The sequence below is a fragment of the Vulpes vulpes genome, chromosome 13 (assembly GCF_048418805.1).
Source record: "Vulpes vulpes isolate BD-2025 chromosome 13, VulVul3, whole genome shotgun sequence".
Classification (NCBI taxonomy): domain Eukaryota; kingdom Metazoa; phylum Chordata; class Mammalia; order Carnivora; family Canidae; genus Vulpes; species Vulpes vulpes.
The window spans coordinates 112,311,387-112,335,065 of NC_132792.1; the positions used below are offsets into that span (position 1 = coordinate 112,311,387).

At 38.3% G+C, this 23,679-nt stretch overlaps 1 protein-coding gene across 3 annotated transcripts in view; it reads right to left on the reverse strand.

Annotated features, from left to right (window-relative positions):
- Positions 1-502: 502 nt before the first annotated feature.
- Positions 503-23,679, reverse strand: part of RIT2 (Ras like without CAAX 2) — a 403,371-nt gene continuing 380,194 nt past the window's right edge. For 2 of the 3 annotated variants that reach the window (XM_072732271.1, XM_072732272.1), the window contains exon 5: positions 23,028-23,524. In XM_072732271.1, coding sequence (XP_072588372.1) covers positions 23,297-23,524 — 228 coding nt within the window. In that variant the 3' untranslated portion in view covers positions 23,028-23,296. Of the gene's footprint in view, positions 554-23,027; positions 23,525-23,679 lie in introns of those variants that run through there. The other variant, XM_072732273.1, reaches the window with a different exon arrangement.

A 23,679-nucleotide genomic window follows, 5' to 3' on the forward strand; every position in this document is an offset into this window, starting at 1 on the left:
CATTTCTCTATAATAAATACATATTGATTTATAATAAAAAGGATTTTATTCTTAAGTTTCAAAGAATTCACATTGTATGTCTATCCCTCAGGTGCTGTTCAAGAGACCAGATATAGACATCTTATCTATATACTATCTTATCTATATTTCACCAAGAATGAGGTTAGGGTATTGGGATTCAGGGCTAGTGCAAGCAGGAGATAAAGTAAGAATGAATAGCAAAGAAGTGAGCATGAATATGGTTGACAGATGTAGAAAAAGGGGAGCAGATACACTGGCCAGAAGGTGGCAAGTTTGTTGATAGCTTCTCAGTCAGCTAGCTATATATCCTGTTTTATGTTGCCCTTACCAATTCCAACAAATAGATTACTTTGAAGACCCAAAGTTTTTCCTCTGAGTCCAGTCTCAGACAAGGCACTCTCTGGAACATCTAGGCAACATCATCTGAATGGCATGGAGATGCACCTTCCATGAAAACGGGCGTCTGCTGAAGTCAGCCTGACCAGGGAGAGGATGGCTAGTGATGACAGGGAACAGTGAGAGGTGCCTGGACCTGCAAACAGGAGAGAACTCAGTCAAGGAGCAAACGTGTGTACAGATCTGTCTGTATTCATGTGACATTCAGCCCTTATGCTACCCTGCTACCCTTAGAAATTTAGTGAAATTAAGTTTTCGTTGAGAGTTGACTTTTGAACAGGGCAGAAGAGAGAAACATTAGAATACTCCAGCCTGAAACTAGAATGATAAGAAAAGTAAATCTAAAAAAAAAAAAAAAATTGCTGGTGTTTTATATCTTGCCCCATAGCAGGTTCTAGCTGTACTTATAGCTGAAATAAATTGTTATTCATAGCATCTTTTGGGGATTGTAAATTGATGCGACGTACTTTTACTGGGAAACAGTTTGGCACATTTAGCAATTTGTCCAAAATCTTAAGGACATAATTTGAAAAGCAGACAAAAATCATGTATAAATATGCCATCACTGTGATAGTCCTGACATTGAAAGTCTAAACAAATTAAATATTCAAAATTAGATGAATGATTAAGTATTACAGATAAATATAATGGACTATTCTGTAGTCATTAAGAATTATGTTGATAAATAATTTAGTGAAAACAAATTATTGTACATGAAACTTTATACTAACCATACATAATTTGCATGGGTGTATGTGCATGTGGGTATATATACATACACACACATATATTTACATATATATACACATATATACATAAAATCCTTCAAAGGGTAGCTTTCATTTAATAAATTTTTTAAAAATGATCTTATGCAAACCAGTTTTCAAGAATGTACTGGATGCAGTGAAGTATCTAAGTAATGTCATATTGATCTTTCTTTTTGCAAAGTAATGAATATCTTATTCTTTCAATATCAGAAGTTCCAAAATATTGAAGAAAAAATACAGACTAATTAGAAAAATGGAGAAAAGAATACATCAAAATAACACATTTCCTTCTTTGTTTTAAAAGACTGACATATACTGACAGATGTCACTCATTTCCTCTGCACTTTAGCACGTTATCGTTTATAGGTAAATTGTATGAATGCTAGGGTAGTCCTTCATAGTTCTGGGCCTTAGGGAGACGAAATATGAAGTACAAAATCTCCCTCACTGATGAATTCCTTAGAGGAGTGCCTTGACACAAAAACTGAAACAGGAAAGATTTATAGGTAGAATTACCCACATTTAAATTCCCTCATGGATATTACCTGGCCAACAGAGAAGTCCCTGGCATATAGAGGAGATTGCAGCTGTGGTGAACTACTCAGAAGCCTACTTTCCCCCCTCTTCCCCAGCAGCAGCCATTCCCTGCTAAGCTAACTCTGATTTTGTCATAGAACAAAAGGCTTTGCATTTCAAGAAAGGCTGGATCAGACAGCAAATCTTGCTGTGTCTAAATCAATCATGGTAGCAACAGTCCCCTTACCACTGATATGTGATGTCATTCTGATCAATGAGATGTGAGAATAAGCGCAGATGTTGCTTCTGGGAAGAGTTCTTATCTCTTAAAGTAATAGCGAAGGGATAATGTCTTTTCTTATGGATATAGTTGCAGGCGGATGTGATACTGCAGCCGTCTTGTGACTGTGAAATAGCTAGTCAAACATTAAGAATGACAGAGTTAAAGCTCAACTCCCAAGAATATGTGTCTTTTTCAAGACACTTTTCGAAACCCTAAATTAACCCACTGGGATTGACCCCAGAGCCGTCCTACCTTATCCTTATTTTTATGTAACGTGACAAAGCTCTTTTATGGTTTAAATTCTTCTGAGTTGGATATTCTGTTGCTCAAATAATTTGAACTGATATCGAAGGTAAAGAAACTGTTGGGTTGAATTCAATTATAAGTATAATGTGAGGACTGGGTTCCATCAGTAGACTCTAAGTGCCGGGAGAAAGAGAGAGGGTGCCTGTTCATATAGGACTTTAGAATCTGCATTAAAGCTTTGCAGTGATGGGGAGCCTTTAGTGGTTTTGAACAAGAGTGGTAAGATTTGATTTTGCTGTTTTTAATGAATTTCTGTGTGCCTCCAATTGTTTTCTCTACCCTATTTAGACTTAATTCTTCAAATATAATAAAGCTGTTTGCTTCTATTCTTCCCATCTTTCCCCTTAGCCATTTCCCTTTTCATTGATCTTTTATAAGTCTTGTGATCTTAACCCTAATGCTATTAATCCAGCTCTCGACTTTTTGACCATATTTCTCTTCTGTTCTCTCTTCTATTTGGCCCTTGGCTCTGGATATGCTTTTCAGGGCTTTTAGTGTCTCCAAATATAAGTCTTTTAAATGCACAAGGTCAGGGTGAGGGCTGCATTTACTAAAGTGAATACCAATGTAATTGAAGAATCTCTTTGCAAACTAAATAATTAGTCTTGAATGAATTTTTCTTTTAAATTGAATTTCCGTTCTTAAGATTGATTTTTTTTTTTTAGAAAGGCCAATCTACAAATGAATTTCTTTTCCCATTCTGAATTCTTTCTCTTTTTTATAATATGGAGTCCTTAGATTCTTTCTGAAGACTTAAATTTGTTACTTGTGTTTCAGTGGAATTTGGAGCCTATGTGAAATACAACATATTTGAAATTGAGATGCCTTTTTCTTTTCCTCTTCCCTGCAATTATGTTGTGTTCTGTTACATATCCCCTGGAATGTGCCTGCTTAAACATTTAAGCAATATTCATCAAAGACCTTTTAGATTTTATTTCCTTGAATAATTAAAATAGAACTAAACAGATCTGTGCATAACAAGGGCATTGGTTTCAAGCCTGTTGGCTGTTCAACTACACTGGGGAAATTGCATGTTCAACATCGGTTTAATTATAGAGCATTTAATAAGTTTACTGATGTTATGACATCAGTGGAAAAGTTCTTTTTTTTTTTTAATGCCTTGATTTACTTAAAGGTCGGTGACTTGATTAAGAAATGAGACATAGGCAGCAGTGATCTGCCTTTCAATAGAGTTGGGCATACCTTACATCCTTTTGAGACTTCATTCTTCACTTTCTGGGCATTTTAGCAGTGGTAGACATCAGGCTGAAGTTTTAGAGGGAGAACCTTCCTTTTTGACCTTCCTTTGTAGAGTGCAAAAGGAAAAATAAAGATTCCCCTTGCTTCTGTCTTTTAAGGATCATAAATTATTTTTGTTTTGCTGCAAGCATGCTGGCTGATTCACTTCTAAAAGGAAGAAGGCTAATATTATTTTCCAAATGGACCCATGTACTCTCTTTTGAAGTACATTATGGCAAGACTCTCTTCTTTTCTATAGAAAGTCCAGAGTACAAATGTGTTATTTCACCAACACTAGCTACATTTATTTATTTACTTACTCATTTAACTCCCATTGTATAAGAAACTATGCAAGGTTTTTTTTTAAATATACATAACCTCATTTATTATTCATGCCCATCTGTGAAATAGTATTTTCTATTATTTCCATTTTACAGATTAAGAAATTTAGGCTTAGAAAAATTATGACTTGCCTAATACCGTACTGCTTATTTGGTTAAAACCATTTGTTTGAAATTAGGATTAGGGGAGGAGGGGCAAGATGGCAGAGGAGTAGGGTCCCCAAGTCACCTGTCCCCACCAAAATACCTAGATAACCTTCAAATCATCCTGAAAATCTATGAATTCGGCCTGAGATTTAAAGAGAGACCAGCTGGAATGCTACAGTGAGAAGAGTTTGCGCTTCTATCAAGGTAGAAAGACGGGGAAAAAGAAATAAAGACACAAAAGGCCTCCAAGGGGGAGGGGCCCTGCGAGGAGCCGGGCTGAGGCCGGGGAGAGTGTCCCCAGGACAGGAGAGCCCCGTCCCGGAGAAGCAGGAGCTGCACCAACCTTCCGGGGCGGAAAGGGGCTCGCAGGGAGTTGGAGCAGGACCCAGGAGGGCGGGGATGCCCTCGGGCTCCCTGGGACACTAACAGGCACCTGCACCCCGGGAGAGTGCGCCGAGCTCCCTAAGGGCTGCAGCGCGCAGGGCTGGACCCGGAGCAGCTCGGAGGGGCTCGGGCGGGGGCTCAGCAGAGGGGGCTGCGGGGCGGGGCGGGAGTGCGAATCCAACAGCGCAGGCCCCGGAGCACAGGGCGCCGGGACACAGCCCAGGATCCGGCCTCCCCCGGGACAGGCAGAGGCCGGGAGGGCCCAGGACAGCCAGGACGCTCCTGCCCCGAGCTGAGCAGATCAGCGGCCCGCCCCGGAGCCTCCCGGCCCTGCAGATGGAGAGCCCCGGAGTTACTGCGGGAGCTGACTCCAGGGCTCCAGAGCTGGCCCCGCCACTGCACTGTTCCTCCTGGGGCCTCATGGGGTAAACAACCCCCACCAAGCCCTGAACCAGGCAAGGGGCAGAGCAGCTCCCCCAAGTGCTAACACGTGAAAATCAGCACAGCAAGCCCCTACCCCAGAAGACCAGCTAGACGGACCAGTTCCAGGGGAAGTCAAGGGATCAGAAGATACTCCATGTTTTTTTTTTTTTTTTCGCTTTTTGATTTCTGTTTGCTTCCCCCACTATTTTTTTTCCTTTCTTTTTCTTTCTCTTTCTCTTTTTCTTCTCTTTTTTCTTTTTTCTTCCTTTTTTCTTTTTCTCTTTTCTTTCCTTCTTTCTCTCCTCTCTTTTTCTCCTTTTCCCAATACAACTTGTTTTTGGCCACTCTGACCTGAGCAAAATGACTAGAAGGAAAACCTCACCTCAAAAGAAAGAATCAGAAACAGTCCTCTCTCCCACAGAGTTACAAAATCTGGATTACAATTCAATGTCAGAAAGCCAATTCAGAAGCACTATTATACAGCTACTGGTGGTTCTAGAAAAAAGCATAAAGGACTCAAGAGACTTCATGACTGCAGAATTTAGATCCAATCAGGCAGAAATTAAAAATCAATTGAATGGGATGCAATCCATACTAGAAGTCCTAACAACGAGAGTTAACGAGGTGGAAGAACGAGTGAGTGACATACAAGACAAGTTGATGGCAAAGAGAGAAACTGAGGAAAAAAGAGACAGACAATGAAAAGACCATGAAGATAGATTAAGGTAAATAAACGAAAGCCTGAGGAAGAAAAACCTACATTTAATTGGGGTTCCCGAGGGCGCGGAAAGGGACAGAGGGCCAGAATATGTATTTGAACAAATCCTAGCTGAAAACTTTCCTAATCTGGGAAGGGAAACAGACATTCAGATCCAGGAAATAGAGAGATCCCCCCCACCCCAAAATCAAAAAAACCGTTCAACAACACGACATTTAATAGTGAAGCTTGCAAATCCAAAGATAAAGAGAAGATCCTTAAAGCAGCAGGGGCAAGAAATCCCTGACTTTTATGGGAAGAAGTAGTAGGGTAACAGCAGACCTCTCCAAAGAGACCTGGCAGGCCAGAAAGGGCTGGCAGGATATATTCAGGGTCCTAAATGAGAAGAACATGCAACCGAAAATACTTTATCCAGCAAGGCTCTCATTCAAAATGGAAGGAGAGATAAAGAGCTTCCAAGACAGGCAGCAACTGAAAGAATATGTGACCTCCAAACCAGCTCTGCAAGAAATTTTAAGGGGGACTCTTAAAATTCCCCTTTAAGAAGAAGTCAGTGGAACAATCCACAAAAACAAGGACTGAATAGATATCATGATGACACTAAACTCATATCTTTCAATAGTAACTCTGAACGTGAATGGGCTTAATGACCCCATCATAAGGCGCAGGGTTTCAGACTGGATAAAAAGGCAGGAGCCATCTATTTGCTGTCTACAAGAGACTCATTTTAGACAAAAAGACACCTACAACCTGAAAATAGAAGGTTGGAGAACCATTTACCATTCGAATGTTCCTCAAAAGAAAGCAGGGGTAGTCATCCTTATATCAGATAAACTAAAATTTACCCCAAAGACTGTAGTGAGAGATGAAGAGGGATACTATATCATACTTAAAAGATCTATCCAACAAGAGGACTTAACAATCCTCAATATATATGCCCCGAATGTGGGAGCTGCCAAATACATCAATCAATTAATAACCAAAGTGAAGAAATACTTAGATAATAATACACATATACTTGGTGACTTCAATCTAGCTCTTTCTATACTCGATAGGTCTTCTAAGCACAACATCTCCAAAGAAACGAGAGTTTTAAATGATACACTGGACCAGATGGATTTCACAGATATCTACAGAACTTTACATCCAAACTCAACTGAATACACATTCTTCTCAAGTGCACATGGAACTTTTTGCAGAATAGACCACATACTGGGTAACAAATCGGCTCTGAACTGATACCAAAAGACTGGGATCGTCCCCTGCATATTCTCAGACCATAATGCTTTGAAATTAGAACTAAATCACAACAAGAAGTTTGGAAGGACTTCAAACACGTGGAGGTTAAGAAACATCCTGCTAAAAGATGAAATGGTCAACCAGGAAATTAAGGAAGAATTAAAAAGATTCATGGAAACTAATGAGAATGAAGATACAACCGTTCAAAATCTTTGGGATGCAGCAAAAGCAGTCCTAAGAGGGAAATACATTGCAATACAAGCATCTATTCAAAAACTGGAAAGAACTCAAATACAAAAGCTAACCTTACACATAAAGGAGCTAGAGAAAACGCAGCAAATAGATCCTACACCCAGCAGAAGAAGAGAGTTAATAAAGATTCGAGCAGAACTCAACGAAATCGAGACCAGAAGAACTGTGGAACAGATCAACAAAACCAGGAGTTGGTTCTTTGAAAGAATTAATAAGAGAGATAAACCATTAGCCCGCCTTATTAAAAAGAAGAGAGAGAAGTCTCAAATTAATAAAATCATGAATGAGAAAGGAGAAATCACTACCAACACCAAGGAAATGCAAACGATTTTAAAAACATATTATGAACAGCTATACGCCAGTAAATGAGGCAATCTAGAAGAAATGGATGCATTTCTGGAAAGCCACAAACTACCAAAACTGGAACAGGAAGAAATAGAAAACCCGAACAGGCCAATAACCAGGGAGGAAATTGAAGCAGTCATCAAAAACCTCCCAAGACACAAAAGTCCAGGGCCAGATGGCTTCCCAGGTGAATTCTATCAAACGTTTAAAGAAGAAATCATACCTATTCTACTAAAGCTGTTTGGAAAGATAGAAAGAGATGGATGACTTCCAAATTCATTCTATGAGGCCAGCATCACCTTAATTCCAAAACCAGACAAAGACCCCACCAAAAAGGAGAGTTATAGACCAATATCCCTGATAAACATGGGTGCAAAAATTCTCAACAAGATACTAGCCAATAGGATCCAACAACACATTAAGAAAATTATTCACCATGACCAAGTAGGATTTATCCCCGGGACACAGGCTGGTTCAACACTCGTAAAACAATCAATGTGATTCATCATATCAGCAAGAGAAAAAGGAAGAACCATATGATCCTCTCATTAGATGCAGAGAAAGCATTTGACAAAATACCGCATCCATTCCTTATCAAAACTCTTCAGAGTGTAGGGATAGAGGGAACATTCCTCAACATCTTAAAAGCCATCTACAAAAAGCCCACAGCAAATATCATTCTCCATGGGGAAGCACTGGGAGCCTTTCCCCTAAGATCTGGAACAAGACAGGGATGTCCATTCTCACCACTGCTATTCAACATAGTACTGGAAGTCCTCGCCTCAGCAATCAGACAACAAAAAGACATTAAAGGCATTCAAATTGGCAAAGAAGAAGTCAAACTCTCCCTCTTCACCAATGACATGATACTCTACTTAGAAAACCCAAAAGCCTCCACCCCAAGATTGCTAGAACTCATACAGCAATTTGGTAGCGTGGCAGGATACAAAATCAATGCCAATAAATCAATGGCATTTCTATACACTAACAATGAGACTGAAGAAAGAGAAATTAAGGAGTCAATCTCATTTACAATTGCACCCAAAAGCATAAGATACCTAGGAATAAACCTAACCAAAGAGGTAAATGATCTATACCCTAAAAACTACAGAACCCTTCTGAAAGAAATTGAGGAAGACACAAAGAGATGGAAAAAGATTCCATGCTCATGGATTGGCAGAATTAATACTGTGAAAATGTCAATTTTACCCAGGGCAATTTACACGTTTAATGCAATCCCTATCAAAATACCATGGACTTTCTTCAGAGAGTTAGAACAAATTATTTTAAGATTTGTGTGGAATCAGAAAAGACCCCGAATAGCCAGGGGAATTTTAAAAAAGAAAACCATAGCTGGGGGCATCACAATGCCAGATTTCAGGTTGTACTACAAAGCTGTGGTCATCAAGACAGTGTGGTACTGGCACAAAAACAGACACATACATCAATGGAACAGAATAGAGAATCCAGAAGTGGACCCTCAACTTTATGGTCAACTAATATTCGATAAAGGAGGAAAGACTATCCATTGGAAAAAAGACAGTCTCTTCAATAAATGGTGCTGGGAAAATTGGACATCCACATGCAGAAGAATGAAACTAGACCATTCTCTTACACCAAACACAAAGATAAACTCAAAATGGATGAAAGATCTAAATGTGAGACAAGATTCCATCAAAATCCTAGAGGAGAACACAGGCAACACCCTTTTTGAACTTGGCCACAGTAACTTCCTGCAAAATACATCCACAAAGGCAAAAGAATCAAAAACAAAAATGAACTATTGGGATTTCATCAAGATAAGAAGCTTTTGCATAGCAAAGGATACAGTCAACAAAACTACAAGACAACCTACAGAATGGGAGAAGATATTTGCAAATGACGTATCAGATAAAGGGCTAGTTTTGAAGATCTATAAAGAACTTCTTAAACTCAACACCAAAGAAACAAACAATCCAATCATGAAATGGGCAAAGACATGAAGAGAAATCTCATAGAGGAAGACATAGACATGGCCAACAAGCACATGAGAAAATGCTCTGCATCACTTGCCATCAGGGAAATACAAATCAAAACCACAATGAGATACCACCTCACACCAGTGAGAATGGGGAAAATTAACAAGGCAGGAAACCACAAATGTTGGAGAGGATGCAGAGAAAAGGGAACCCTCTTACACTGTTGGTGGGAATGTGAACTGGTGCAGCCACTCTGGAAAACTGTGTGGAGGTTCCTCAAAGAGTTAAAGATAGATCTGCCCTACGACCCAGCAATTGCACTGTTGGAGATTTACCCCAAAGGTTCAGATGCAATGAAACGCCGGGACACCTGCACCCTGATGTTTATAGCAGCAATGTCCACAATAGCCAAACTGTGGAAGGAGCCTCAGTATACATTGAAAGATGAATGGATAAAGAAGACGTGCGTGGTCTATGTATACAATGGAATATTACTCAGCCATTAGAAATGACAAATACCCACCATTTGCTTCAACGTGGATGGAACTGGAGGGTATTATGCTGAATGAAGTAAGTCAATCGGAGAAGGACAAACATTATATGTTCTCATTCATTTGGGGAATATAAATAATAGTGAAAGGGAAATAAGGGAAGGGAGAAGAAATGTGTGGGAAATATCAGAAAGGGAGACAGAACATAAAGACTCCTAACTCTGGGAAACAAAGTAGGGGTGGTGGAAGGGGAGGAGGGTGGGGGGTGGGGGTGAATGGGTGATGGACTCTGAGGGGGGCACTTGATGGGATGAGCACTGGGTGTTATTCTGTATGTATGGTAAATTGAACACCAATAAAAAATTAATTTATTTAAAAAAAGAAAGAAATTAGTGAGGATGAAGGATAGGCAATTTTGAAAGAACAAAATAGGAAGCATGTTTAATAGGATTAAAAGGATAGATAAAACAGACAAAGTGGAAGAGGAAGAGAAGACCTTGGGAACGTTTCCTTGATTGTCTTGCCATGCCCTGGTCCACAAAGCAGCCTATCCCAAGAGCAGTCCTCTGGGCAGACTTTCCTTCTGTCTAACCTCTTCTGCATTTACCCAGCCATCTCCTTTCTGAAGGTCCCAGACACTACCATTTTATTTCTCTCTGAAGAGCTTCCTGTAGCCATTCTAAGTGCTAGACCTAAAACATCTGTTAGCAGCAAATTTTCTTCCTTTCCTGTCATCTGAGAATGGGTCTGTTTCTCTTCCCTAGAAGATCATTTCACCCGATATAAGATTTGGTTGGCCAGTTCTTTTCTTTCACTATTTGAAAAACGTTATGCCACTTCCCTCTGGTCTCCTTTGTTTCACGTGAGACATTGCCTATCATGGACATTGTTTTATCTTTTCCTGTTAATGTGTCATTTCTCTCCAGTTACTTTAAAGATTTTTTTCCTTTGTTTTTACTTTAATCATGATGTATCTTAATATCGATTTCTTTGGGCTTATCCTGTTTATACTTTTCTCAGCTTTTTGTATCTATATGTTTATGCATTTCACTCACTTTGAGAAGTTTTCCACCATAACTTCTCTGAATAATTTTTCAGTCTGCTCTTCTCTTTTTCTGGGACTTTGATAGAATGAGTATTAGATCTTTTGTCATTAAGCCACAGAATGCTGATGCTCTGTTCTCTCTGTCTCTCTTTTTTTGAGTGTAATTGACATACAATGTTACATTAGTTTCGGATATACAACATAATGATTCAGCAACTCTATACATTATGCTGCGCTTACCAGAAGGATAACTACCATCTGTCACTATACAATGCTAGTAAAATACTATTGATTGTATATATTCCTTTGCTGTACTTTTCATCCCTATGACTTATTCATTCCATAACTGGAATGCTATACCTCCCCCTCCCTTTCACCCATTTTGCCCAACCCCCCCCCCCCCCCCCCCGCTTCTCTGTGGCAATTAGTTTGTTCTATATATGGGTCTGTTTATGGATCTTTTTGTTGTTTATTTCTTTATTTGTAGATTCCACATATAAGTGAAATCATATGGAATTTGTTTTTCTCTCTGACTTATTTCACTTAGCATAGTACCCTCTAGGTCCATCCATGTTGTCCCAAATGGCAAGATCTCATTTTTTTTTCTGTGGCCTAGTAATTTTCCATTTTGTGTGTGCATGTGTGTGTGTGATACACCACATCCTCTTTATCCATTCACCTATTGGTGGACACTTTAGTTGTTTCCTTATTTTGGTTATTATAATTGATGCTGCAGTAACATAGGGGTTATATTTGAATTAATGTTTTCATTTTCTTTAGGTAAATACTCAGTAGTAGAATTACTGGATCATATGGTAATTCTATTTTTAATTTCTTGAGGAGCTTCTGTACTGTTTTCCATAGTGGCTGCACCAATTTACATTCCCACCAACAGTGCATGTGGGGGTCCTTTTGCTCCATGTCCTCACCACTTGTCATTTTTTGTCGTTTTGATACTGGCCTTTCTGACTGGTATGAGGTGATATCTCATTGAGGTTTTAGTTTGCATTTGCTTGGTGATTAGTGATGTTGAGCATCTTTTCATGTGTCTGTTGTCTTCTTTAGAAAAATGCTTATTCAAATCCTCTGCCCATTTTAATCATATTGTTTCCCTGGTGTTGAGTTGTATAAGTTTGTTAAATATATTTTGGATATCAACTTTTTATTGAATATGTTGTTTGCAAATATCTTCTCCCATTCAGTAGCTTGCCTTTTATTTTCTTGATGGTTTTCTTCACTGTACACAAGAGACGGTTCTTTTGTTTCAGTCTTATTTCTCTTGTTTACATTGGGTGAATTCTGTTGATCTATTTTCAGATTTACTAATTCTATCCTCTATCCTCTCCATCCTACTTTTGAGATCATTTAGTGAATGTTTTTTATTTTTTAATTTCAGTTATTGTATTCTTTTATGCTTTCCATATGGTTCTTTTTTTAAAAAAATATTTCTTTGCTTAGTTTTTCTGTTTTTTCCTTTGTTTCAAGAGAATTCATAACTAGTTGTTGAAGCATTTTTATGATAGCTGCATTCAAATCCTTTTAAGATAATTTCAACATCTGAATCATCATGATACTGGCACCAATTGATTGTCTCTTCTTATTCAGATCATGATTTTCCTCATTTTTGGTATCTGTTATATCCTGGACACATCAGTTATTTGGATAAAAGATTGTTGATCCTACTTAATTTCCAATTCAGATAGTTATGTTGCTTAGGTACATTATATAGTTCTGTTCTACTTTTATGGGGTTTCATTCCAATGACAGTTTACAGATCCCTTACAGTGTTAATTTGCTCTGCTTCATTATTCTGGTAGTGGTGGGACTCTGTCTCTGCTGGTGTTATGTACATGGGCAAAAGGCACCTCCTTTCTATCTCTAGTCCCTGTTCTATGTAAGCAAGAAGACAGAAGCCACTGAGTCTGGGTGTCTCTGTAACACTAGGTAGAGGGCAGAGAAGCAGGGCTCTGCTGATGCTGTCACTTCCAGATTAAATTGCCACATAGGGCTCCAGTTATGGGGTGGGAGTTGTTTTGAAGTTTTGCTGTAGCTCCTAATGTTGGTAGTCCTCTACTCGTAATGCCCTGGTTCCAAAGTGGAACTGTGATGGCTTGGGGTTTCCTACTGCTAGTGGATCAAATTGCTGCCCTGCTAATTTGTGAAGTAGAAGCTTATATAGTTAAGGTCTACTGGTGCTGTTCTGTTGCTGGCTGATTGGGCAATTGCTGGGGCCTTGGTTATGAAGCAGAGCCTGGGACTCCCCGTTTTGTCTCTTTTGGGCTTTACTCTTCCCTATCTGTCTTCCCTACCTCTTTCCTTTCTTCCTCCAGTATATTGTCTGGGAGTATATGAGAAATAATAAAGAGACTCTGGGAACTTAAATTGTCATTCCTCAGTTCCTGAGTTTCCTAACTGGTCTTACAGTTTTCAGAATTATCAATGTCTGATGAAGAATTTTAAGAATATTTTATTTATAGGAAAGAATCAGGGAATAGTAAGTTTATGCCCCATCTACCCAAATTCATTTTAATCAGTACTGTTTGCTGGGAACTTGGGGTTCTGAAATTTCTACAGTCATTTATACAGGTCCCCAATGATATTTATATAATAGCTGATGAGGGGTAACACCAACCCTCTACTTGTCTCTTCTATAGTGTATTAAAAAAATCTGATCCAGCACCTCTTTCTGAATGAGAAGGGATAACAAAGGAAATGGAAACAAGGAAGAGGAGGGGCCTAAGATTTTAAGCTGGGAGCCTCAAAACTTGTTTTGAAATGCATTCGTTTACTGCATCCCTAGTAAGAGCTTAGTTTTATAGGATAAATAACCTGGACTTTGTAAGCATCGCTGTCTTTAGGTACTTTGTTTACTTTTGTTTTCTGTTCTCCTTCAGAGTTCCAAAGGGATATAAAACTGTCTTGGAAAATATGAACCCATTTAGGTTACATTAAATTAGAGAAGTAGAAAAAAAAATAAAATAGGAAATATAACAAAAGATCACAGTGTTCCTTCTCTTTCTTTCTACTGAGATCAACAATAAGGTCAAACTAGAGGCTCAGAAAGTTTGAGAAAATAAAAAAAACAACAATACCTAAATGCCTTATTCTCCTGTTTCTCACGGATATGATACACCCTAACCTCGTTCATTTTCCTTAGGTACAACCTCTGATGGTTTGCTGGTCTTCTTCCCTTATGACAAGAGTCTTCAGGTATTGAGCAAACACATGTTGTTCTCTATTAATGAGGTTTGATATCTTTATCTTCCTCCTTCCTTCAGCTCTATGAGCTTGATTGGCTTCTCAATTATAATAAAACATAACACAACAAAATAACCTCAATCACTTCCTACAAATTGTGTTCTGAGTCTCCAAGAAGTGGCCTTAATGAATTGAGATGTGTTGCAGACATCAAAATGTTATAATAAGCAAAGGACTGATGTGTGGAATACCAGCAGAGTAGGGAACACTCTAAGGATGCTCAGTGAAATGGTGACATGCAGTAGCCATACTCTCCTACATAGAGTCAAAAGGATCCTTTCCAAGAGAGTTGAACAGATATAGTTTATTCAGCTTATCTGAATAAACTCCTTAGTCTGTTCAGAGAAGGGCTTTGTAAAATTCGATGTGAAGAGGAGGAAAGAAGGAATGGTATTACTATGAAAATGACAGCATCACATTTTCCAGGGTGACCCATTTTCCAAAATTTTTATTCAGCCCTGAGTAAATTATAGGTATTAGATTACATAATTTCTGACAAAATACAGTTATAGTATTTCACTGTATTCTACTTCCAATCTATTCTCCAGAGCCGGAATTACCATTTTAAAAGGCAAACAATTTATAATTCATCCATTTAAATCCTTTAACAGTCTCTTATTTTTCTCAGGATAAAGACCAAACTCATAACTCTCACCTGAACAGACCTGCATGGTCTTGTTCTCAATTTCTCCTCCTGGTCTCCTCATGTCATAGACCTCTGTTATCTTTTCCATCCCTACTATACCAATCATCCCTGCTGACCATGCATCCACTTGGTTTGGGGCCTATATGCATGCTGTTCTTGATGTCTGGAACACCTTAATTTCATCCCTCTCCTTGTGGTCTAAATAAATGGTGCTTCTCCTTCATATCCCAAACAATCTTCATGTCTTCGGGAAAGTCCTCATCTCTTTAAATTCTGCTATTCTGGACAATATTTACACACCATAACTCTCCATCATAGTATTGGTTACAGTCCCATTTTAAAATTATAAATCTAAATATTGCTCTCTTTCTTCCTGATTAGACTAGATGCTCCAAGAGTCCAGAGACCTTCACTGTTTTTGTATAGGTATCTCCAGAGCTTAGTGCAGTACTTGACACAGAGTTAGGTACTCAGAAAATATTTTTCAATGTATAGATGAATGCTTTGGTTTATTATATGATTATTGATAAGATAATAAAAAACAGGATCCCTGGGTGGCGCAGCGGTTTGGCGCCTGCCTTTGGCCCAGGGCGCGATCCTGGAGACCCGGGATCGAATCCCACGTCGGGCTCCCGGTGCATGGAGCCTGTTTCTCCCTCTGCCTGTCTCTGCCTCTCTCTCTCTCTCTGTGACTATCATGAATAAATAAATAAAATCTTAAAAAAAAAAAAAGATAATAAAAAACATCAAGCAAGGTGTGCTGTATACAACATGAGCTCAAAAATACTAATAAATACATGAATAAATGAATGTTGAGTGAATTAACAAGTGAGTATATGTGAGTGAATTAACTACTTGTGAATTAGTAAATCATCTATCCTTTTAGTTTGACTTTTTCTGGCCCTATATTTATATCTATAGAATTCCTCTTTCCTCTCAAACAGGAGGAAGAATACAACTAATTTCTATTATTGACCTTTTAAAAAATAATAAATTCACAGGATGTGCTATAAAATAAATTATGCAATATGTGCCAAAGGCCAAGACAAACCATTCAAAGAATATCCATCTTTTTGTGTCCTGGTCCTATCCCCATTCTATATGGAAACTGATTAGCTCTTAGAAAGGAGGAGGATTTGGGTGAGCCAAAGTCACAAAGTCTGTGTGATTTAGGCATGATGTGACTTGTACATCTGTAATTCATAGTTGTTTTGGTTTCTGTAGCGTCTCCAGGGCAGTGGTACACCAGTAGTGCTTTTATTCCTCTCTTTACCTCTTCTGCACATAAATATACACTATAATTGCTGTAAGTCCAGCACATCTCAATAGTGGTATGTTTTAAATCTTGAGTAAACTCCCCTTAATTGACATGCTCACCCCCTTGTTGAATGCATCATCCAGAAAGATGACTTACAATAGCATTGCTCTCAGTATCCTATTGGCCTAAGCTAAAAAGGGAGGTAAAGAGTCCTCATATTTCATAGATTTTAAAAAGACACTACGGATCTATTCTAGAAACCATATTTTTTTAGTTAATTTATTAGCTAGTTTTAATTACACCTCTAGAGAAAGCTGAATGATGCCCAAATTGCAACATACAAAGTCCAGCAAATAAATTATTGCTGTGATCTTAGTGGCATGCTGGGCACATCAGAAAAAATGTTTTCCCTTCATATGAGATAATTTCCACTAAAAATGGAAGATATAATAACCTAAAGTTATTCTAACAAAATTGGTGCCTGGAGTTGATGACACCTCACGAGCCTGAGGTTGTCACATCTCTCTTCCCTCTCTGCCTCTTCGAGAGACAAGAAAACATTAAAGGGACAGGCATTTTCATGCTGTTTTTTAGCCTTGTAGGACCCTAATGGGCAGTAAGGGGTATGAAAAAGGAGAATCAGAATGAGGGTGAGGAGACATGCCTGGAGGATTGTCTTTGCTCTGAACCTGTTTCCTCGTCTATAGGAGGGAACCAGGTTATGATGATTTTTATGGTTGCTTGAAGCACTACTATTTAATTGATTATTTTTCTTTAAGGTTTTTTAAGATACAAAGGCTAATTACTATGGAATATTTTTTTTGTTTAAATATTTATTTGAGAGAGCAAATGCATGCATGAGTTGGGGGAGAAGCAGAGGAGGAGGGAGAAGGAGAATCCCAAGCAGACTCCCTGCTGAGTGGGGAGCCCAACATGTGGCTCCATCTCATGACCCTGAGATTATAACCTGAGCCAAAATCAAAATTGGATCCATAACCAACTGAGCCATCCAGGGGCCTCAGTATAGAATATATTTTTTAAATGAATTGGATATATATCACACTGATATCATTAGAACTTTGCACCCAATTTTACAGGGCTGGAATGTTGATTGATTGATATGCTTTCTTAGCCATAAAATTTAATTATTTACACCAGTATTTTGAAGGGAGAGAGTAACATTGGGTTATCTCAATATGTAATGGGATATTAGAGGTGGAGTGGGACTTGAAACAAAAAGGGTGAGGAAGTGTTAGGATATAGTCTCTCCACGTGAATTTGTGTACATGCTTACATTACAGTCTGCCTAGCTTTGATGTTTAGTATCCCTTTATCTGTGCACAATCCTCTCACTTTGTGGCCTCTGTTTCCATTGTTCTATCCTGTGTGTACCTGGTTCCCATGTACAGGAGGCTACATAGACCTGTTATCCCTTAAATGATGCATGGTCTAGGTGTTCTTCACCCATAAAAAATTTACATGTTCTTTGTGCCTTCCATCATAGGTCCATCTGCTCTACTTTTAAAAATAGCAATTAATCATATGACAAATATATTTATGTTGTTGACATTTTAATGAGAAATTTTCTACTTTTTTTTAGAGCTTTTATTTATTTATTCATGAGAGACACACAACACAGAGGCAGAGACACAGGCAGAGGGAGAAGCAGACTCCCTGCAAAGAGCCCGATGCGGAAGTGGATCCTGGGCCCGGGGATCATGCCCTGAGCTGCAGGTAGATGCTCAACTGCTGAGCCACACAGGCATCCTGTAATTTTCTACTTTCTTATATTTACATTTATAATGGATATATATATGGCCTGAAAAAAATAATGGCATTTTGCTATCTAACCCCAGATAGAAACTGTAATGGGAAAACTTCAAAGAAAGTACAAGGGTTCAAGTACAAGCTGACAGTAGAGGATTTAGGCTAGTTTGGTTTTAGGATGTCTTCTAGTATCATGTGAAGACTCAAACCAGAAGAACTACAACTTCAGTTTATATAAATATGGTGATGGGGATCATTATGTTTTAAAATATTTTAAAATATATTCTGTCTTGAAATTTTTCTTGACCCGTGGCTTTTAAAAATATGTAACATCTTTATTAAGGTAGGTTTTTATAGTCTGAAACAGATTTTGGTGCTTCAGAAGAACATAAGCCACCTATAATAAGGCATTTCTCATCTTGGACTATTAAATTCTATTTTCTTGTTTATCTTACATGCCAGTATGTTTTTGAAGGATAACTTAGACAAAAGCATGCAGCCTACTTCCTTCCAGCAGATGGCTTATGGAAGAGAGACACTGAAAAGCAAATGGACTATATACATCAGGATCCTTTTCCTAATCCTACACCCTGGGCCCCTCTGGCTGACTAATGGTGGGAGGTTCCTTACAACCAATGACAGGAAACCAATGACTTGGGCTAGTAACCAAGTTTCCCATTCATGGACACATTTTGTGTTTATAGCTGATATGGTACATTCTAATTTATCTGTGCTTGTATATCACTTTTGCTAATTAATAAATACTAGGAATAAGCTAGATTACTGGGGGCAGCCCCACATGAGCTCGATAGAGGTGGAGGTAGGCAGAGCTGCAGAGCCTTACTGAGTCATTGCTCAGGAATCCCCATGACCTGTGTGTGGCATATGAGTGATCCCAGAGAGAGGCACAGGTGCTGGTAGAGGTGTCTGGAAGAGACCTGGGGTCGAATAAAGACACTGTGTTGGGAAGGACCTTGAGACTCAAAGGCAAAGAGCAATGCCATGGATACCAGTAGAAAGCTCCTATTTATCATGGCCCAACCTGCCTACCTTCAACATACCTCAGAGTCAACCAGTCTGGTAACAGAATCAGATAGTTACCAGGGACTGCAGGGATGGGGAGGTGGGGGATTATAATCAAAGGCTATAAAGTTTCAAGCAAGATAAATAAGCTCTAGAGATCTGATGTGCAACATTTTACCTGGTCAGCAGTAATATATCATATAGTTAAAAATTTCTTGAGAGGGTAGATATCATGTCAAATGGTATGATGACAATAAAATAAAGTTGAGAAAAAGAAGAATCAGGCCAGACCCTTATACATTGATTTTTGTATACTGTCACTTTACTGAATTCATTTATCATTTCTAGTAGTTTTTTGGTGAAGTCTTTAGGAGTTTCTATAGATTTTATCATGTCATCTTTAAATAGTTTTGCGTTTTCCTTACCAATTTTATAATTTTTATTTCTTTATGTTGCTGATTGCTGTGGCTAGGATTTCCAGTATTTTGCTGAATAAAAGTGGTATGAGTAGACATCTTTGTCTTGTTTCTGACCTTAGGGGGAAAGCTCCTAGTTTTTCACCATTGAGTATACTATGGGTTTTCCATATAAGGCCTTTATTACACTGAGGTATGTTATCTCTAAATCTGTGTTGCTGAGGGTTTTTATAATGAATGGATGTTGTACTTTGTCAAATGCTTTTTCTGGACCTATTGAAATGAGTAGGGTTTTTATCCTTTCTTTTATTGGTGTAATGTATCTGGTTGTTTTGTGAATAATGAACCACTCTTGCACCCTGGAATAAATGCCACTTGATCATGGTGTGTGACTTTTAGAAATGTGTCATTGGATTAAGTTTACTAATAGTTTAGAATATTTTGAAGATTTTTTAATCTATATTCACCAATATATTGGCCTGTAGTTGTCTTTTTGTGGTACTTTTATCTGTTTTTCGTATCAGGGTAATGCTGGCCTCATAGAATGAACTTGGAAGTTTTCCTTCCTCTTTTGTTTTTTTGGAATAGCTTGAGAAGAATAGGTATTAGAGCTTCTTGAAATGTTTGGTAGAATTCCCCCAGGAAGCCATCTGGTCCTGGACTTTCATTTGTTGGAAGTTTTTTGATTACTGATTTAATTTCAATGCTGGTGAACAGTCTGTTCAAATTTTCTATTTCTTCTTGCTTTAGCTTTGGTAGGTAGTATGTTTCTAAGGACTTATCCATTTCTTCTACATTGTCTAATTTGTTGGTAAACCTTGGCTAAACAGATTAAAGAGAATACTGAGGATACACTATAGAACTTGGAAGAAGGGGGAATTCTATTGCCATGAGCTCATGTAGGCCATGCCTTTCTCTTATACCTACATATCGTTTTGGAAAGGAAAGAAAGCAGGGCAGAAGTTTGAATGATCAAACACTGACCTAAGTACATGATGCAGAGATTGTGTCATTTAAAGATACTTCTTAAATTATTGTTTCATATTAGCATTAAATTACTGCACTGAATTAAAATTTAGTAACCACCCCCCCCCCCCCCACAGCTACCCATTAGTCAGAGGGCTTGTGAGAAAGAACAGATGAGTTAGAAATAAAGTAGTTATTTGTTCCTTGCATTTCCGACTGTTATGTGAGTAATGTTTGACCCAAGTGCCCATGTTTTTTCCTCACTGGCCTTTTCTATGGAAGTTCCGGAACTCAACCTGTACCCACTAAACACAAAATATAGTATTTTAGATGGCTATCATCTCTGATCTGAGAAATTATTTTACCATGGGGAATCACAAGATAAATTAATGAAAAACACCTCAAAATAGATAAACGATATATTTCTAGATGGCAGAAAACTGTGTTTAGAATTTCCTCAGTGCTTTGGTACACATGCACACACCCATATATACATGAATGTGGTATCTAGAAAACTGCTTGTTACATAGTAGGTTTTTAGTTACTATTTGATAGATTGTGCTGGAGAATTACACATTCATCTACAATGGAAATGGATGTTTATTTTCAAGAGTTTATTGACAGTCCCTTGGCAATGCAGGCATGTGTACTTTGTGGTTTTCTTCTCTGAGCTTTTGAGATTGACTTAGATATTTTAGGTCTGGTTGGAAGTTTTCAGGGATAATGATCAAAAATAAGATCTTGGCATTTCAGTCTTATGGCAAGAGAGTGAATTAATAGCCCATGGACAGAAATAGCTAGGTTTTATTCTTCTGGAACATTTCCTTCTGCCTAGAAGAATGCTAGAAGTCTGCCTCAATCTCTGCTTGTAATAAGTATCTCAAATTCATGCAGCTCTCAGGTGATACTTTGCAGATCCCCTTCTATAGAGTGAATGGTTGGACCTGGCACATGTTACCTAACCTAAACCCCTCTAAAAGTTCCTACAATTTATAAATTATTTATTAGTACTCAAGGAGTATAAAGAAAGAAAGAGGAGTAGAAGAGATTTAGAAAATTCTAGAGCCAAAAGACAGTGGAGCTTATAGTAATAAATTTATATAGACTGAGTTATGTTAGGAAATGCACCAAACAGTCTTAGTACTCATAGACTGGGCACTCATCAAGTTTTCAAAGATGGAGTTTCATCATATAGAACTAAGTGCCAAGTACTATGCTTCCTAGATTGCATCTTCTAGCAAACAGAAGAGTCTGACGGAATATAGTATTTACAGGGTCTTCCCAGGCTTGAAAAGGTTCTCTGGGGTCCGGGGCTGCAGAAGGAAAAGAATGTGCAGGAGGCAAAGAATGTACTAACCCATTTTTAACAGGACAGAAACAGATTATTAAACAGAACCAAGGCAGGAGGAAGCAAAGAAAGACCCAGTCTGTAACTTTAAGAATATCTTTAAATGATCTCTATGTGTTCTCTTTTTTACTTTTTCTCCTAATTATGAAAAGATGAAGTAGATTTGGTTTCAGGACACTATGGAATGGGGGAAAACTGATCAGTTTGTGTCCTACACCAGAGAATATGAGGGTTGAGAAAACACCAAAGGGAGATAGCTGGCAACAGTTAATTGCACGTCTAGGACATAGGATCAAGAACAGTGAAGTCCCTGTGGTTTTGACAAAGGCCTTAGCTCTAAGCAACAAAAGGACCCACAGGTATATTATTCTGAAAGACTAAAATTTTAGTTCGCCAGTTGAAAATTTATGATTTCTAAATTCCTTCTAGTTGTATCTATGTTACTATGTAAAACGTGTCCTCTCATCTAATAATGTATAATCCCACTGTTCTTCAGCCAAGTGAGTCTTCCAGCTATATGTTAAGCTACCTTGAGTCATTCCTGCGTTTTCGGAGATTAACAAGTTCTAGGGGCATTGTGAATAAAAGAATAAGTGTTTACATGTTGTATGATAACTATGTTCTTCATCCTTCCTTTTCTCCGATTTATGATAAAAAACTGTCTCCAACCCATGAAGACTGGTTACATGGTTTCCATCTCATGTTCAACTCTTATTTAATACTTGTCTGTTAAACATTCAAAACTGGGTAAGGTGCTTTCTAAGTTTGAATTTGAATAAACCAAATGACACAGTGGGATCAATGAGTGAATAGACAATTTCATTTTCCATGATGATCATTTGTAACAAATAAGAAACAAAACCTTCTAACTGATGGTATTTCATGGTTTGAGTAAGAAGAGATAGGAAATTATGGCAGCATACAGAGAATATAGAGTCTCTGGATCAACAAGGCTCTTGCCTTCCAGGTGGTCCCAGTGTAGGTGAAGCAATCCTAAGAGGGACTCCTAGTGGGAGGGAGCAGGGTGTCCTTCTATGAATATCTGAACCACCAAGTTCCTATCAGCCTCTCTTTGCCTGCTACAAAGACAAGATCCTTTTGCCACAGCTCAGCGACTTCACGGTGATAATTTTGCTAAAGCCTAACAGGGCAGAGCACTGCAAATACAGAGATATTTTCTTTCAGCCCTCCAATGACCCACAACTGGTTCCTATTATTAATAATTCCTCTAAGATTTATCTTCACAAAAAAGCACCAAGACTTCCACAGTTAAGGAAAGACAGGACTGCAGACTCCTGCTCTGAATTGTTTCCTGAGCTTCTTCATTATTTACTGAGATTCCTGAAATGCAAACAATCAGAGTCTTATCAGGCAAAGGCAGATCCCCGGAGCCTTTTATCATTCAGTCTGCAATTTTGAATTTCCTCTATAACCAGACAGCATACCAAATGAAGCTAGACTCTTTAAAGGGAAATGAGGCAATTGGAATGTCAATTTTATTTAGTAATATATTGTAAAAACTTAAACAGCATATCCGGCTGATTGACAAAATCCATCCAACTGTTAAGGGCAAAACAAAACTATCTCAAGAGGTACAGTTATGCAGATCTTGCTTTTACCTATAGGCAGATATTTAAAGAGAAAGAGAGAGAGAGACAGAAAATATTGAAGCAGAATGCAACATCTGGAATTGTCCAACTGATAAAATTCAGAGAAAGAATAAGGGAGTTAGAAGCAAGGCTATCATGTCATGTTTTCTTTCTTCTTCTTCAATGAGCCTTTTAATTTTTTCCACAGGCTGTCTTTTCTCTTCAGTTTCTTTTCCATCAAGGATGGCATGGACTCCTTCTTGCGGATTTCTCTCACGAGACCATGAAAGGCATCATCAATGCAGAATCTGAGGGCTGCAGAGGTCTCAAAAAAAGCACAGTTATATTCCCGGGCCAGACTCAAGCCTTCTTCTGTAGAGACCTAAGGAAAAATAAATGGTAGTAAAAAGAGAGAAAGGAAGAGATGCTTAAATCAAAAACTATGCTCTCTATAAGGACTGTGGACATGTTAAATGGAAAAAAATGTAAAGGAAAAGTATACTAATGAGAATTTGTTGTAAAGGGAGATTTCTAAAA